General features: G+C 38.3%; 2 protein-coding genes across 2 annotated transcripts in view; one reads left to right on the top strand and one right to left on the bottom strand.

Annotated features, from left to right (window-relative positions):
* The window catches only part of LOC117827358 (dipeptidyl aminopeptidase-like protein 6), a 131,888-nt gene extending 122,408 nt beyond the window's left edge, over nt 1-9,480 (bottom strand). Inside the window, exons 1-2 of the mRNA XM_034703924.1 lie at nt 9,320-9,480; nt 6,490-6,670 (exon numbers count right to left, since the gene is read on the bottom strand). Of these exons, the coding sequence (XP_034559815.1) occupies nt 6,490-6,533 (44 nt within the window). The 5' untranslated portion in view covers nt 6,534-6,670; nt 9,320-9,480. The remainder of the gene's footprint in view (nt 1-6,489; nt 6,671-9,319) is intronic.
* Nucleotides 9,481-13,390: 3,910 nt separating this feature from the next.
* Nucleotides 13,391-17,977, top strand: part of LOC117826783 (histone-lysine N-methyltransferase 2C-like) — a 79,962-nt gene continuing 75,375 nt past the window's right edge. The window contains exon 1 of the mRNA XM_034703122.1: nt 13,391-14,150. The gene's annotated coding sequence lies outside the window, so the exon portion shown is untranslated. The remainder of the gene's footprint in view (nt 14,151-17,977) is intronic.

The raw sequence follows: 17,977 nt of genomic DNA, 5'->3' as shown, positions 1-17,977 counted from the left end.
TGACAACCAATTACTGAAAGAATGGCGATATTAAATCTGCTGTAAGGACTTTGTGTCAATTTTGTAACTCCCTGTGGACAACGCAGTAAATCTTATCTTTTTTATGACTTTATTTTGTTTATGTGTAATTATTTCTGACAAAACAGCTCATCCTTCTCCTTTGGGTTCAATATGTCATTTTCCATTAATGTTTCTATGGAAAATGTAATCTTAAAAAGGCTTTATCTGCTATATGCCCCAACTCACTTCATCTGACACCTACCCTGCAGCAGCAGTTTCAGGCATTAAAATAGTTCATTAAAAATAATCCATCTTTTTGCTTTTATAGGTCATAAACAAGTCTCAATATTAATTTCAGTCTTTTTTTTACCAACTAAAACTCCCCATAGGGACTTTAAAGTTCAAGTCATCTATCATTCTAGTGATTCAATATAATTGTATTGATTCATATAGTTCAATATACATTCTCTCTTCTCACTTAAGGGGAAATTTGAATATTTTATAAAATTCAGCTTTTTAACTGATTTGCTGGATGGAGGATAGCTACCACCACTCACACCTATAAAGTTAATATGGCACTAAGGCAAGGAGGCTATTCAACTAGCCTAGCATTAACTCTTAAGGCCGTAAACAACAGTCTCATAGACGGTATAAAAAATGGACGTAGTATCTGTGATGTCACCCATCTGTTCGTGAGCGCTGTTTTGAAGCCTATCGTCAGCAGGTGCCATATTGGAAATGCTGAACACAACCTAACTTTGTCTGAGCTAGTGTGGGGTAAAGAGGCGGGCCTTTAGCCTTATTGCCAACAGGTACAGGGTGCCCGCTTGTCAATCTGGTCAGCCATGTAAGTTTAATCTCTTCGAAAAAAAGTTGTAAAAAATTCACCCCCTGTTCAGTATGTGCCGATAGAGAAATGAGCTACTCAGATATAAACCGTTTTTGTAATTAGGCTGTAAACATGTTTAATATTGCTGCAGTCGTCTTTTTTGAATGTGTGTGTTTGTGGTTTCCGATGTTTCTGCAGCCAGCCTCAAGCAGACGCTCGATGAACTGCAGTTTTAAGCACTTCCACATGGGCTTCATATTTTAAGACCAGAGGTTGCCGCTTGGTCTTGCTCTGTCCATTCCCATTGACATGTCTTTCCTTTGATCAATACAAAAAATAGAAATGGAAAACCATTGAGTTATATGCTACATAAAACCAACTCGGGGCCTGAGAAGAGCTAAGCTTACCGTTTTTTCCTACTTCCAGTCTTTAAACAAAGTTATGCTAAGCCAGCACAACTGCATTCCATAATTACTCAATGCCAAGCTATTAACTGAAGTGTGGTGATTTCAAATAACATCTCTAATGATTTGTTTTACATAACATAACCTGATATAACATAAACAGTCAGCCTCAAAGAGAATCTATGATAAATAAAAAATATGTCTCCAAACAGCCTCAATCCTCACCAATGTTCCCCCCACTCTGCTCTCCCCTGCAACGAGTATCTGAGAGCTCTATATGTCAACAGGCCTGGGATCTCAAAGCAAAGCCAACTTCAATCTTCTCTGTCACATACACTTCACCCCTGGATGTGGCTTGAGGACAGAGCATCAGTTCTGGTGTCTCACGCCCCACTACCCCTTCTCCTGGGTTTATATGGGAACTTGAGCCCACTGAATTCATCTTCTCTATTGCTGCAGCAGGCATGAGGAATTCCATTAGGCATTATTTGAGACAGGCAGCTGTTTTATGCAGCTAAGAGTCTGCTTTATGGTGCCAAACCACCAAATTAAATTTGAAAGAAAGCATTACATCTGGACTGTTTCTTCTGAAGTCTCTCAGGTGTGAGCTACTCACCACAGAAATGATGACGATGTTGAAGCTTTTCATGAGGTTACAACAATGTTGTTGTCTTGTTCAATCGAAAACTGTTGCTTGAATGAAAAATAAATACACAAGCAATCTCTGATCCCCGCCACATCCTGATGATGGCCTACTGTTCGTCTTTCCATAGGAAGTTCAAGACTAAAAAAACAACAGAGAAGAATCTCCCTTGGCTTGTTGTAGCACTACCAGGATCACTGTACCATCCTGTGAATTGCATTGGGGTGTCTCTGAGGATGCGCAGCAGAGAATCCAAGATATTAGAGAACTCTTGGAGTGGACACTAGCATGATGTGTAAGAGCAGAGAGGAGTGGGATTTAACCTTTGCTTTAATAAGGCCTCCTGGGTGTGCCTGTAGAGGAGCCCGCTGTCTGGGAGCACTTTGCTTTTTCCAAAAGAGAAAGTGCAGAGGGGTTGTATCCTTCCATGGTAGAACATAACAGGGGACAAGGGGCATTTGAAATAAGGGAGAGGAATGATGACAACACTGAGATGATATGACAGAGAGGGATAGTGAAGGATCCATATTATTAGACAAAAGAGTTAAATGATGAAAGCAAACCAGATGTTTTCAATAATCCCTCTTTAATCAATGGTGTCTTGATGTGGAGCAAATCAGGTTGTTATAAGTGGATCGGAGGCTATTTCAGTGGGTACTATTTCTGTATCCTCGCCTTTAAATAAACACTGGCTGGAAAAAGGACTTATCTGTTTTTCATCTCAGCTGATGTGACATCAAAAACTTAAATAAAACCAAATAAAGCACATTGTATTGACCTGCCTGCTCTTGCTTGTATCCTACATTGTGCACGTGCAGGTGATGGGGCATTTTAGTGATACCAAAGTCCAGTCAGAGACACTTTCAGCGCCTCCATGGAAGTGCATGAGGGGTGGTCCACATTGAACTGTCTGCTTTGCATCTGCTCTGGGTCATATCACTGCATAAACATTAGTGGCTGTGGAGAGCTGACAGCATGGTCATGTTTTTTGCACAAAGCGGTGAAGCAGAGCCGGCTCCTGGTTGGAATCTTTGATGATGCAACCACTGAGTGCAAATGAAGGTTAGCCAGAGACGCACGGAACAGAATCACAGTCCCTCCTGTTAAATATGCAAAAGAGAGTTGATAGTGTTTTTGACAAACGGGATATGATGGTTTGATCATGTCGCTAACATATTTAGCGCTTCATTTCTCTTCATATACCCATGAGAGGGGGCCGTTGTAATGGCCCCTGAGAGCTTTATGACTGAGCGCTGTGATGAGAAGTTTCTAAAACTTGTGACTGAAAGATCAAGTGATTCCTCTCCTTCACTCAACTTACATCGCTGTATTACACAGGAATATGCCATAAGTGCTGCTCCAATGCTTTCTCTTCATGCTCAAGAAAAGACAGACGCTCTATCTTGTCTTTTTCAAACCTGTTAATTTAGTTTTGTCTGGCTCCTTGGATGAGAATGCCTTGGTTTCAGATATCATAGCAAGCCGACTGATTTTATAGCACCACTTCACCATCTCTTCAGCCCCTTCTCTTCCCTTCTCTTCCCTCCACACTAGCTCTTTGGATATATTCCCCTATGATTATAAATAGATTCTAATTAGCTCCTCCAGCCATGGGCAATTGAATTGTTCATCAAATAGGGACTGCACTCAGAGGCCCTTATACATTAAAGCTTATGCAAAAGTCAGAAGAATGGCAAATCCCTTCAGTCTCTATTTAATTATTTTTTTCTGCAAACCCAGGATTAATTTCTCCTATATTTTATCAGTTCAAAAATAATTCTGTGGTGCAGTCAATTTTATGAATAGGTCAAAAGGATTTTGAAAGGTTAAGCCAACCTTTTGAAAGTCACACAAAATCAGAGTGGGTAAGGGAAGTGAAATAAAATACAGCAACAAAAAAAAATGCTGTCAGTCATGTTTTCAACGTACTACCTGAATATTGATCAAATTGAGGTTTCATGCTTTGGCTATATTATTTCTGAAACTATACTTTTAAGACAGTTATCGACTTGAACAATTAACAGACTTCAAAATTTCACTTACTTTTTTAGGAAGGTTATCGTGACCTCGAAACACGGATTTTTCGACACCACAAAATATATATCAATAGAACGTAAGTAAAGAAAACATGCTTTGTAAATGTTTAGAAGCGGCCTTTCAGGAAGTAAATTTGTGGAGCGAAATAGATTCAAGTGTCGTGAGTGTTTGGGAACCATCCCAAGATAGCACTAGCTAAAAGAGTTATGACAAAATATGCTGTATTTGTATACACCTGGGAGTTACTGGTACACTTATTTGATACTCCAAATGCATAAAAGCACAGATATTAGTTTTACAACTGCTGACACTGATGCCATTAAGAAGGGGTAGGCCAATGACCAATATAAATTGCTGGTATCGCGTTGTTGTTGTTGTTGTTGTTGTTGTTGTTGTTGTTTTGCATTTGATACAATTTAACAATTTAATAAAAACAACAATTGAGAAACAAAGTTGCTGAACTTGAATGAACATTTAATTGAATAAATGGTGTTGGCTCAGTCAAATATTACCATAAGAGACTTCTTGATTTTTGTCCATATTAAGCTATGAAAAGGTATTAAGTCTCACTGTTTTTCACTCATGTACCATCAAGTGAAATTTAGTGTTGGCACCATAGACTCTAAAAGCTCGAAGTGAGGCCACCGCAAAGAGCTGCTCCCCCTAGTAGCTGGCTGCAGTGTACTGTAGGTCAAAAACTCTGTCTCCTCCATTCATTTGAATAGGGTTGCGGTCAAACTTAAAAAAAAAAAATACAATACACGTCATAAGAATTTTTCTCATGTATGCTGTGGTGATATGTAGTTATTATTTGACTGTTTTGTGTTCAAGGCCTCTTTTTTCTGAAAAGTTTCTTTTGCGTTAGTTATTAGAGGTTAACAAACGGGGTTTTACTTCCGGATTTACTCTGATTGACAGCTGCTGTAGAGGTAAACTCCATAGGACCTCGGGACGCTACGCTGTAGGGTGGAGCTTGTTACCGTGGAAACAAATTCCCTACTGCGCAGGCTCTGACTGCCGAAAATGTACAAGATGTCGGCATTCTGGAACGGGATATTTTGTTTTCAAAACTGTTCAATGGGAAAAGGAGGAGCTATGGTTGGCACACACAATTCCACTGCACCTGAGCTCAAGTAAGAATGAAGAATAGCCAAATGGACACAATGGGCTTCGTCAACATTGCTCAGCAGTAGACACACAGACACGACTGCCTGCAGTGTCTGCAGACATTGTTAATTCTTTTATAATTGGCCTCCTGAGCTCAGGCAGGCATCAGCTGATGCCGACTATGTCAAAATGTCATTAATCAGCCTGATAAATCGGTCTGTCTCTACTCTGTGCAATTAATTTAATTTACAGAGTTCCACTGTTTGTTTCAGGTGTTGTGGTGTATAATAACACTAATGATTAAAGACAGGGGAAAATATTATCTCCCTGCACAATGCCTCCTTGACATCAACAGACTCAATCCAAGGCAGAATGGGACGGCTAAGCAGAAGGCCAAAAGTTTTCAATGAAGAAATTTTGAGAAATAATCACAAGAAGACACTTTTTCATAAATGTATCACAATGGATTTACTGGAGTCTATGACAAATATTCATAAAGCTTTTAAAGAGAGGGGATGGCACCAAAAAATATACATCTTTGAAATGCAAAATTTCAAAGATATCGTTCACAACAATGGGGTTGTTTTCATAATAGTGGTGTGAATTCAGAGATGTATATGACAAGGCTTGCAGAAAGGGTGATCGGCCAAAAGTGCAGAAACGTTGCTGTGATTGGACAGAACCGCAAAATTGTACATCACGTACAAGGACTGGTTGAATTTGCTTTAATTGTAGCAATCACAACTCAGCTTCCTGGATGGATTGATTAAAATATGCGTAAAATGATATTAGGGCCACCCTTCCCCATGGAAATGAGTGTCAATTCATCATCAGTCTTTATCAGTCCAGTGATGATAAAATGATTGAATAGATATATTTGCATTCCATTGGTAGCTTACCATTGTAGTTTGATAACATTCATGCATATTCAATAAATTCACTGAAATCGCTGAGACCCAAAACTTTCAACACCCACTTCTTTCCACTTTATTCAAAGCCTGTCAAGACCAAATGCTTGATTATGAGATATGGCCAAGAAGAAGAATAAACAGACTTGTGCTCCCTTTTTCTCCCTCTTATATCCTCTATTTCCAATTCGGCCTGTTTTAAGTTTTGTTCTTCAAAAGTTCATGTTATTGTTCTTTAATTAGATGGTAATCAAAAAACTCTTTCTATTTAAAGGTAAGTAAGAGTCACACCACACTGAGTTTCAACTCCCAGATGTCAAAAGAAATTATGATGCAAATTTGTTCCTGAAATATTTAAACATTTTATCTCTTTGAAATTAAAGATTAAAACAGACTCCCTGTCCTAGAGCCTTTTGAAGTTTGTGTACTCTCTGTGGTCTTCAGCACCCACACAGAGCCTAATTTCTTACAACATGTTAAAGTATAGTAAGTGTTCTGCATGACAACATGGGAAATAATCTGGCTCTGCAGTGAAATAATATAAGCTGAATTCTACAATACCTGTTCTTCTGCAGACAAAGACTCCATTCTGCATCTGGTCTCATGTTTCTGGTCTCCTGTGCTCTATGAATTGGATCCACCTGCTCACCTGGCAGCTGTCTGTCCTGTTTTCTGCAAATGTGTGGCAGCTGCCTTTTGCCCTTCCTTGAGCAGCATCAATGCTTTGCCTCCCATAGGAAACCTTCAGGGGGATTTTAAAGAAAGATGATTGTCAGTCTGATACTCTGATGCTACAAACAGTTTGGTTCTTGCAGCTGTAGCAAGATAATGATGTGATGTTTCACCAGACAAGTGAATCCTGAATATGCGTGGTTTAAATCACCTTTTATTGCTTTAAGATTGTACCAGATAACAACAGCAGAGATTGCCCATAATGATAGGTATTTGCATGTATGGAATGAATTCAAATAACAATGCGGAAAACAACCGCCAACATACACAGAATGCAATTATAATGTAGGAACATCAAATTAGATCTCATACATTTCAAGACCTAACTCCCACATGATGGCTTGCATGGCTAGTGGAGCGCAGGTCATTACCCTTAAAAGATCCTTTTCATCCCCTAGTCACAGTGCCTGTGTATTCTCTACAAAATAAACCCTTACTTTGATAGCCAGAGGGTAACAATTAAGTTCAACAACCAGAAAAGAGCTCATTGAGCATTTATCCACTCAGCATTAATTATGTTTTATTTTGCTGGAGTCATTCATTGCCTTGAAACACATTTGTAAGCTAATAATTATATAAACCTATATCATAAATGTATTTTGAAGATTTAGATGAGCTTTTATGTGAGCATGATCTCATACAGACATGTACGTCACGAAAACAAATTCATGTGGGGTTACCTTCCACTACATACCTATATATATTCAGCTAATGAAAGATTTAACATTTTTGACTTTTATATTATAGTACTGGGCCTGTGGCTACACAACCCTGAGATATATGTAAAGGGCAGCTTATCTATAAAAAGGGAAATCTCCAGATAGTGATTGACTCAATGACAGGATTTCTGTGAGAGTGAATATTAAACTGAGTTCATGTTTTTAATTACAGCAAGCAGATGAAGACTGGCAGGAAAGACAGAAAACAGGGATGTATGGCAAGAGTCAGACTTCAGTATGGAGCTATTTGATATAATAATTATTCTTAGAGTTGTATGAAATAGAGTCATGCTGCCCTCTGTCTGTAATGATCCAAAATTGTCCTTCACTAACCAAAACAAATGTCATTTCTGTGCAAGGCAGTACAGGCTTCTTTTGTGTGTGTGTGTGTGTGTGTGTGTGTGTGTGTGTGTGTGTGTGTGTGTGTGTGTGTGTGCGTGCGTGCGTGCGTGCGTGCGTGCGTGCGTGGGTGCGTGCGTGCGTGTGTGCGTGGTGTTTTAATTGTGACCTGCCAAGGGACTGCAGATGTAAGTTAGCTTTAGGATAACTGTGGTGCAATGCAACAAATGTTAACACTTATGTTCAATATTGTACATGGTCCCTTTATAAATAAATGAAATAAATACTAATAAATGAAATTAATAACTCTTTTTTAAAACATTGGGTTAGTTTATTGACCTAGTAGCTGTTAAGCTGTATATAAATATATTATGATGGAAAATAAATTCCTTATCAGATATGCACATTTTCTTAGCCTATCAGCAAATACTGAACAGGAACTTTCAAATAACACATACAATGCCAATCTCAAAATATATTGTCTTAAAATATAATCATGAGCCTGTTGGTCATATGAGGTCTTTGCCAGTGAAAATGGTTTGAATGGTTTGTCATTAGGAAAAGCATATATGTGAGTATCAAATTGACTAAGGGGTAGTTTCAGGGTCTTGGGTGTGGGCATTTTGGAAGATTCTTCTCAACTAAAAAATATGACTTATATGTTTTGTCCTAAAATATCTGACCTGTAACATACTAACTCTTAACTATGCAAAGTTTGTCTTCAGAGAGGATTTTCCATAGTCCTCTACTGCAGGGGTTCCCAAACTTTTCAGCCCGCGACCCCCAAATATGGGTGCCAAAGACTCGCGGCCCCCACTGTCCCTCAAAGTGATTTAATGTGGCTTCAGTTAGCTGGTCTGCAGAAAATTAGCTTACCTATATGAGCATGTGTCTGTGATACCTGTGCCTTTATGAATTAACCTACTGCTACTGATGCTTTTGATAATTAACTGTTCACTAACCCTAAGCTTCGGAGTCATCTGGCAAAAAGAAAGGCTGAAAACTTATTACATTTCAAGGTTTTATTTAAAGGTATTTTTTACTATAATGGGTAAAATATACTAATTTTAGATAACTTTTTTATGCATTTTTTTCATTATTTCTTTGTTCACTAATTATATATAATGAAAAACCAACAGAGAAGAAAAAATAAATAAACACAAAAAATACAATAATAATAATAAACAGTAAAACCAAAAAGGAAGATAAACATAAGAAAACCAGGTAAATAAACAACAATAAATAATAATAATAATAATAATAATAATAATAATAATAATAATAATAATAATAATAACAATAATAATAAAAATAATAAAAATAAAAATAAATACTTTTCAGATAACTTAAAAAAATACATTCTGGACCCTCCAGGGGATCCCGACCCACACTTTAGGAACCCCTGCTGAACAGGGAGGCGCTTGCGTAAAATCTGAGATTCACGTGTACCCAGCATAGACTGTAAATAAAAAGGTACCCAGGCTAGTTTTAAGGTTCTAACTGGTTCTGACAACCATTAAAGCTATGTCAGCTAGGGGCAGTAAGAAAGGTAAGAAAGCAAGGTAACACAAAACATAAACATAGATGCTAATAACACTTACCATTCTGATACATATGACTGAGGCTCATGCACCCTTGTGGCGCTGAGTTCCTCGTTGTATCCTTGTATCCTCTGCTCTAGTTAGCAAAATTAACTCACGCCGCTCTTCACCGGTGGGCGTGGCGTGTTCTTCTTCGTTGGAATTTTACCGCAGTCTGCTTTCATTTATTCGCAATACTGCCCCCCTCCCGTACGAAGTTAGGAAGTTAAGAAGACACAATTTAACAATGCATAAGAAACAGCAAATATGCTTCTGGTCACTTTTCAGTGACCATTTAAAAGAAGTAGTATGGTAAAAAAAAAAAAAAGTTTGCATTAACTGCAGCAGGTTTTTTATTCATTTGTTTATTTATTTATTTATTTATTTATTACATATTTTACAATATGTCTAAAGGTAGACTATGTTTTGAACAACTCCTGTTTTTTTTAACAAAGCCTAGTTTTCACCATAGACTGTATAACATTGTAGTAAGTAATAAAGAAGTAAGTAAAGTAACTGATTACAAGCGTTTCCTCTAACCTAGACCCCCCACCCCCCCACCCACACACACACACACACACACCCCCACACACACGATGGGCACACGATTCCTGTAAATGTACTACATCTCTCTCTCTCTCTCTCTCTCTCTCTCTCTCTCTCTCTCTCTCTCTCTCTCTCTCTCTCTCTCTCTCTTCCTTTTAATTTTTAATTTTTTAATTACTTTTTTTATGTGTATTGCATCAGTGCCATTGCCATTTACCTATTTGGTAACTACTCTATTCAGAACAATGTATCTGATTATTTTACAGAGGGAAATTTGTTTATTATAATTTTCTTTGAATGCAGAGACAGTGTTCATTGTTGTGTTAGAAAAAAAAAACGGGCATTGTACATTTTGAGTTTGTATCATTGCGTTATATCATATGCTCTGATTGTGTCCCAAATAAAAAGATGTACAAAAAAAAAAAAAGAACAATGCCTGGAAGAGATGTAGCTTTTCAAATATAATTTTCAGTAAAAAAGTAAACTTGTCTAAAACTTAAACCAATTTACTTAAATATCAATACACATTTTCTCTTTAGTTTTCCAATTTAAATTATTTATGGTATAAGTGTTCAGTCCTTCAACTAAAACTGTGCAGTAGAGTCTCTGTTGTTGGTAAAACAAGTGAAGACTTGATTAGTAGGTCTGAAGCAGCTAAGAATAGGGCACACGAGTAATATAGACACCACACTAAACAGCAGTTTCATGTGTTTTGAGGTAATTAGGTCACTGGTGGTTAGTGGTGTAAACTTATACCAGCTCATTGGTCATAAGTTAGACACTGACACCTACACATGGGATGTCACTCACCTGCTGACCTCAGGTGACACTGCTGAACCAAAATTAGACTTTTGAAGCCACAGCTCATGCACTACTCTATTTCATGTGTTTGACAGCAACAAATGAATGAGATTAATGAATTGTAAACATTTACTGCAGATCTTCTTCTCGTATCACGGATCAATAATGCTGATGAGTTAAATGACCAAAGCTAAATTTACATATATTGGTTATGGTGCCATTTATTTATGTACCTGTTGGACAACCATGCAAAGATTTCAAGGATGTTGATGAAGGCTTCTGCTATCTGTTACAACCTTGTATTTGATGCAGTTGTTCTCTTTCCAGGGCTTTCCTTATTGTAAATGATGTATTTTCTGTTATTTATCAGGTAACTTGAGTCATTTATCAGGAGACTGTGTTTAGATACTTCATTTGTGTGAGATTGTGCAATAAGCAAGGTCCATAAAAAAATGTTGAATTTCCTTATAAAGACTGTTGGCATAAACTTCCTTGTTTCTACCTATCCTCTATGATCATTCATAGATTATGTAATTTTAGTTGGTCTCTGTACGTGTTTTCTTGTGTTAGATTGTGTTTGATTCAATCGGTATTTGGGACACAAGAAAGACCATCATAGGGTGACTTTGACAAAAACATGTATTATTCTTATGCTGTTTGGTGATTTCTTGTTCAACTGTTTTTATTGATTTTCAGACAAGAAATAAAAGAATCCATCTTACATGAAAATGCACTCCCATGTTTAACATAGACATAGTATGTTGACAAAGACAGAGGGCAAACAAACAAAGACACTGTTAAACAAACATATAAGAAATGACAAGTAAACAAAAACAAAAGCACGTTTGGCGATTTCTGATCGTTTAATACTAAGTCTTTTGATGTAATGTTTTTCAATGTACAGACGTCAATACTGCTAGTAAGGCTGTAGATGAGTGACACTTAATTGGAATTAATTAACAATAATAGAAATATTAAGGATGACCGTGAAGGCTACATAATTTTTTTTTTTTATTTAAACAATGGAGTGAAATATCTTTCCCTTTAACTCAACTCAACTCAACTTTATTTATATAGCATCTTTCATACATAAAAACATGCAGCCCAAAGTGCTTCACAGAATAACAGAGAGATAAGACAAGATATACTTAATTTGTCCAATGGGGGACAAATAAAGTATATCTTATCTTATCTCTCTGTTATCCTTATATCTCTGTTAAGCTGCTGTAACAATTATTTTGTTACAGCGGCTTACAACACGGGACAGGGGAATACAACAATGTAATAACATAGTTAAAAATATATAATAACAATAATAATAGCAATGACAAAGGTAAAATATAGTATAATAAAATAAAATAAAATAGAACAAAATAAAATAAAGTAAAATGAAATAAAATATGACAACTATTACAGATGTATACACACTATGTACACTTCTATCTGATAAATAGATAAAGTAAGTTATTGCACGATAAAAATTGCACCAGGTTATTTAAAAACAAAACATACAGAGTAGAGAGACAGAAAACAACAGCAATGGTAAAATTATAAAAGGCAGGACTATAAATAAAATACTTAAAAATACAATAAAATCAATACAGTAAATTTAATAAAATAAGTAATAGTGGACAGAAAAGTTAAAAAATAAGGTAGCATTAACAAGATCAGGTGAATACAAGAAATACATAGATACATAAATAATTAAATAAGATAAATATATGTTAAGGCAATGTTTCAAATAAGAATGGTTAAAATAATAAGACAAATAATAAAAAATAATAATGCAGTCCTGCATTTCCTTTAGAGGACAGCCCTGCATTTATTATGTAAAATAACAAACTGTAAACAAACACGTTGCTTGTATTGGCTTGAAGAAGCCAGTAGGGGGCGTTCAGAGTCTAGGTAAGAGGTGCCAAGATATACAATTGAAAGGAAAAGAGCTGTGTTTATTTCCTGTGAATGTTCTGGGGGCTTCAGTCGAAGTGACTCAGTGAGTCTTTGTCAAAAGATCCCCTTAACAAGAAATGTACGTCACTCCGTGCCGAGTACCCACAGGCTCTGTTACATGTTATGTGTAGCTGCTGGAAGCCGACCCCTGGGGGCTTTTCCGAAATTTAACCCTTGCGTGAACAGTATGTCTGCCAGCTTGCAGGCTGCATTCTCCCAAACACACAATATAATGCCATTTTCTGTGTACGTGCATGTGTTCACGGGGAAACGAGAGCAGAAAGGGGATATGTCATGGGGGGCTGTGGCGATGGTTGTGGTCTCGGTCTAATCTGAAAGGATGCTATCTGGACTAGCAGTGACGCTCGACCACACTCGTGTACTCAACTCAATCCATCTTTGCCCCCCTCCTCTCTCTCTGGAGAAGGCCGATGATGACTGCTGGTGTCAGTACAGCTGCTGCTGCTGCTGCTTGAAAATCTGCATGAGCTGGAGCACTTACTGTTTGCAACCCCAATCCTCCAACGCGACTCCAGGCTCCAGCTTTTCCATCCCTCCCTGGCCATTATTTTATTTACTAAATGCCCATATCCCTCCGCCGGGTCAGAGAGTATTTTGAAGAAATTGACAAATACTTAGCGTGGTATTTTCCTAACTTGTTATCAGCGATGTTATTACGCGTTTCCCAGATCCCCCAAACATTGCTTTTGTCGAGAGCCACCTCTATGTTGAGAGATTTGGGTGCCGTTTCTGCGGCAGGGGGAGGTGGGTCTAGATCATGAGGAGCCTAGAGGGGCTGTGCTTCGGTGCCACTTATCATTAGATATGGCCACCGTTATAGAGTACACCGAAGCGTCATCTTCAACTTAATTTAGTGGTATTTCATAGATTTTACGCAGCTTGGGCCACTGTGGTACACGGGTTGTGTTTTTGGGAAGCCAATGCTTGTTTTTACATGTCTTTGGAGGGGGTTGTTAGTGCGTGGCAGGCTGGCTTCGAGAGTCTCGTAACTGGCCGCTTGGTCCCGTAGCTTGTCGATGCTGAAGAAAATAGAACCAGTTGCCAGCCAAGCGGTCGGATCCAACATTTGATTTTGCGCGTTGCTGTTTTCCCCCACATTCACATTTAAAAGTTTCACCCCCGGATTCTGGACTTGTGCTTCCACCTGGACTTCGGCTTGGTGGAAGAAGTGTTGGCCGCAGACTTGGGTGGCTAACACCAAGTAGCTATATAAGCCGAACTCGTGCGACGACAGCTGTCATTGGAGAAAGGAAAGTGATCCTCCTCTAAATGTGTGCGCCAGTGAAGCGGGTTTCTGTTGGATTTACACCATCTGCATATCCATCAAATGGGCAAAGCATGGAATAACATCGCAACCTTGGAATACAATGATATGCATGATGCAACTGTGAGGATCGCGGTGTTGCTTCATTGGAGAGAGGCTAGCTAGCTCCATTTAGCTCGCTAGCTAGCTGGGTGATAAAAGTGCGACGTTTTCATCCTCCAGTTTTTTGGACATGAAGAGGATAATTCGCTATTCATAGAGGGCTGGAAGGTAGGTCCACAGTGCGATGTTAAATTCCCCTTTTTCATGTGTTTGTCGTTTTATCTTGTGAAGTGAAGCCAACATTATCCACCTCCAGTCTTGATGTTGGGGGTTTGTCGCCGCCTTGGCTCTCATGACTCAGACTATTCAGTAGATCGGAGGGTTGAGTTGAATGTTTCATGGGTGCTGTATGATCACAAATAGAAAGCTGTATGTGTGTGTTCAATGTCTAACGCAATATTTACCACCTCCACGACTCAAATGAGCTCGAAATGAGAGGCAGAAATCAAAGCCCATGTCGTTGTATAACCTTCCATTTTCACTTCTTGTGTGGCATTGTAGTTCTCCAGAACACTTCTGTTTCATTGAATAGACTGAGCCTTTGTGTGTGTTGGGAACAAATCCTCATCATTGCCTTTTTTCCCTACTTGCCTAGTGTGTTGAAGTTTGATTCTGAGTGATATCTACAGCATAATATTTAACATGTATAACCATTACTTAAAGGTTTGTAGCATTAACACCTTTTTGGTGTAGGCATTAGTTACAAACGATGAGTTGGACAACTAAAACCAGAGGTAACCTGTTTGCTATGGGACCCCCTTTTTTTTTTGAAGTTGTCTCATGAGCTAATGTCGCTCATGAGCAAATTAAATCTGCTTTGTACACTACATAAAAAGACACACAACCATGTTTCTTATTGATAATGTCAATGCTACTTGTGTCTGTGGTGGCAAACGAAAAGGCGACAGAGTTCAACACAACAGGCTAGCAGTCGTTAGCTGTATGCAGCTGCTTTGTGCCTAAGCTTGAGTTAACAAAAGCTAATGCTAGCATGTCTCCAATTGTGCCTGTGGTGGTCGTGACTGCCAGATGTAGTCTTCATGTGCTAATCTCACAATCCCCCAACATTTAACCTTATCCTCATCACTTCCAGTCGGGGTCTTCTTGTATATAATTGGTGTTATAAAAATGAATCGTATCAAAACAGTTGTTACATCACCACATACAGGAGAAAGCAGTGAAGCCTTACATCCTATTGAAGCATCTAAGGTCAGTTTCACTGTTTCTGAATAACTGTACTGACAATTGTAATGGCTAATAATAATTCTTGTGGCGTTTGGTGTTGTTTGGACCACCATCTGTCCACAGAGCCTGGAGGCTGGTGGCTGGTGGGGGCCAATATTGATGTTAGAGAAGGAGAGGATTTCTACTGAATAGCAGCGAAAAGATGGTGTCAGTTTCATAGAATTTGGCTGCTTAAATGGAGAATTTGGTTCACCAAAATCATTTCTGTTTAATTTTTTTTTATAATCTATGGCAGGGGCGTCAAACTCATTTCAGTTCAGGGGCCACATACAGCCCAAGTTGATCTGAAGTGGGCCGGACCAGTAAAATGATAATGTTAACCTTTAAATAATGAAAACTCTAAATGTTTCCCTTTGTTTTAGTGCAAAAAAGTACAAGTATATTCTGAAAATGTACACATAAACTATCTTTCCACAAAAACAGCTGTTGTATTTTTTGCCATGATGAGTCTCATAGTGGGACGAATATTTTACTCTTTAAGCCCTGAAACCTGCTACTAACACACCAGACACACAGGTTACCCGTTCAACTGACATACACAGTGAAATGCTGCAAAAGAACAGATATATTATAATAATAAAGAAGGTAAACGTGACTCTTTGGACCCCTCAGCTCCAGAATGAACAGTTTGCTTGCTGGTGGGGTGTAGTGCTAGTGTTAGTAGTTAGTGGATCATATTATAGTGCTCTAAAAAGTCTTTATGAATCTCAGCCGGATTATGCAAACAGCAAGTTATCTATTTTCTTACTTTGAGAAAAAAAAGTCCCGGAGCACCGTTCAGGGCGCTCCGTCAGCACGATGATTTTATGCGACCCCCAGAGGACAAATCTGAAATAGACGTTAATTTTATTGAAAAATTGCAGTTTATGTCTTCTCTGTAATTTTTTCACTATGCAAAGTTGTTCCAGGCCGGATTGGAACCTCTGGCGGGCCGGTTTTGGCCTGCGGGCCGCATGTTTGACACCCTAATCTATGGCCAAATAAGACAGCACGTGACTAGGGAGTTCATATCAGTGGTTTTAAATCTATATTTGACATAAAACTAAAGGGTACATCTATGTGATGTGAGAAATAGATATCACCTAAGTAGGTACAGATCTGCAAGGAGTCAAGGAAGTTGTTACAAAGTCAAGTTTACTGAAACACTAAAACCGAAAACTAGCTAAGTTGGCTTTCTTGTGAGTCATCCTAAAGATTAGTCATAATGTAGTCTGATGTAATTACATTATGGGAAAAATAAACAGGCTAATGAGTGACTGGTGCAGATTTTTCTCCTAAGGAGAACCATCAAAAATATTTGGTGTTGGGTGAAAACACGGTACATCTGACATGAAACGGTTAATCCTGAAAAGGCGATGGTCTGGTTCCTTGTAAAATAAAAAGAACATGTCTGAATTTGATCTCATCATGTAGTTGGATTATCCATATATGAACCTATAGGCTTCAGCAAACAAGTGAAGTGTTTGTATGATCTCAGTTGATTGTGTTTTAATCTGTGCCACTTTTTTGTGTTTAGTTTCAGACATTTATCATATCCCAGCCATTCTATGATGTCTAATGCTATTTAGTCATACTGCATCCCTGACTGGTCTCAAACTCCACTTATCCATAAAACCTAAACAAAAGAACAATCGTTCTGGAGCATGGTGATACCTTACTGTGACTCATTTGCTGTGTATTGCTTGCTTCATAATCTTAATGAGGTAATTTATTTGAATGCCACGATCAGAATGGTTTCCGACAACAAAATAACTAACTGAAACACAGCCATGACATGCCATGCTATAGGCTTATCAAACTGACTCATTGTGTGTTAGCTAGGGATGTTCCCAAGCAACTGTTTTCCCCGTTTAACAGGAAATATAAGTTCACACCAACACGCTAGTCTAAAGGTAAGAAAGCACACAGAAAATGGTTGAAATGTATTAAACATGGCTAAACATGGGACCACAGGGTCTGCCGGCACATACTGTCAAATTGGTTTGCTGAGTGAACAACATTGCAGAGCTAGCACCACCAGCCTTTGGTTCCCCTCTTAAATTAATGTCCACATCCCTGTGCTGGATTCACGATTTTCCTGTTGAGTGGTTACATGCCAGTTTAACCAGTCACAGCCTACATACAACTTAATCGCTGTTTTCTAGATCAAGATACTGGAAAACTGTGCTATGCTACAAGATGCCATCTGTCATCTGTGCTTGTTTACATCTAGGTAGTAGACCTTTTTGGTAGCATGGCAATTAACCCACGCCAAAACTCTGGCTTGTGGCAGGTGGGTGCATTGCAGCGTTGACATGACATATGGTGGGCATTTTGGGAATAAAATATTTATAGTTATACAAATAATTTAAATTAGTACAAATATTAATGATTTATTTTACTAACTAGTTATTCTGATTCAGATTATTGATGAAGAAAATGTTGGGTTGTTTGGCCAACTCATCGAGATGCATGATAGTATCAGCATAATATTGGAATCTGCAGATTAAAGCTTACAAAGTTAATTACCAGTATCAGCAGACATGAGCATTTGTGCCGATATATACGGCCAATAAGGTGTCGTAATTTTGCATACATGCAATCACAGCTTACATGCGCCAACAGCAAGCTTCAACAAGTCAGATATGGCTGTGTTTTCCAGTTTCAGGAATACATAGCATCACTAAATGTCTTAATCAGAGATTGGCAGAAATGACAAATTGTGCATCCCTAACTTTTGTGGTGGATTTCCTAGAGACCATATGACGATG

Source organism: Notolabrus celidotus, chromosome 15, assembly GCF_009762535.1.
Source record: "Notolabrus celidotus isolate fNotCel1 chromosome 15, fNotCel1.pri, whole genome shotgun sequence".
Lineage (NCBI taxonomy): Eukaryota > Metazoa > Chordata > Actinopteri > Labriformes > Labridae > Notolabrus > Notolabrus celidotus.
The sequence above is the reverse complement of the archived record's forward strand: the minus strand, read 5'-3'. Positions and strand labels throughout refer to the sequence as shown.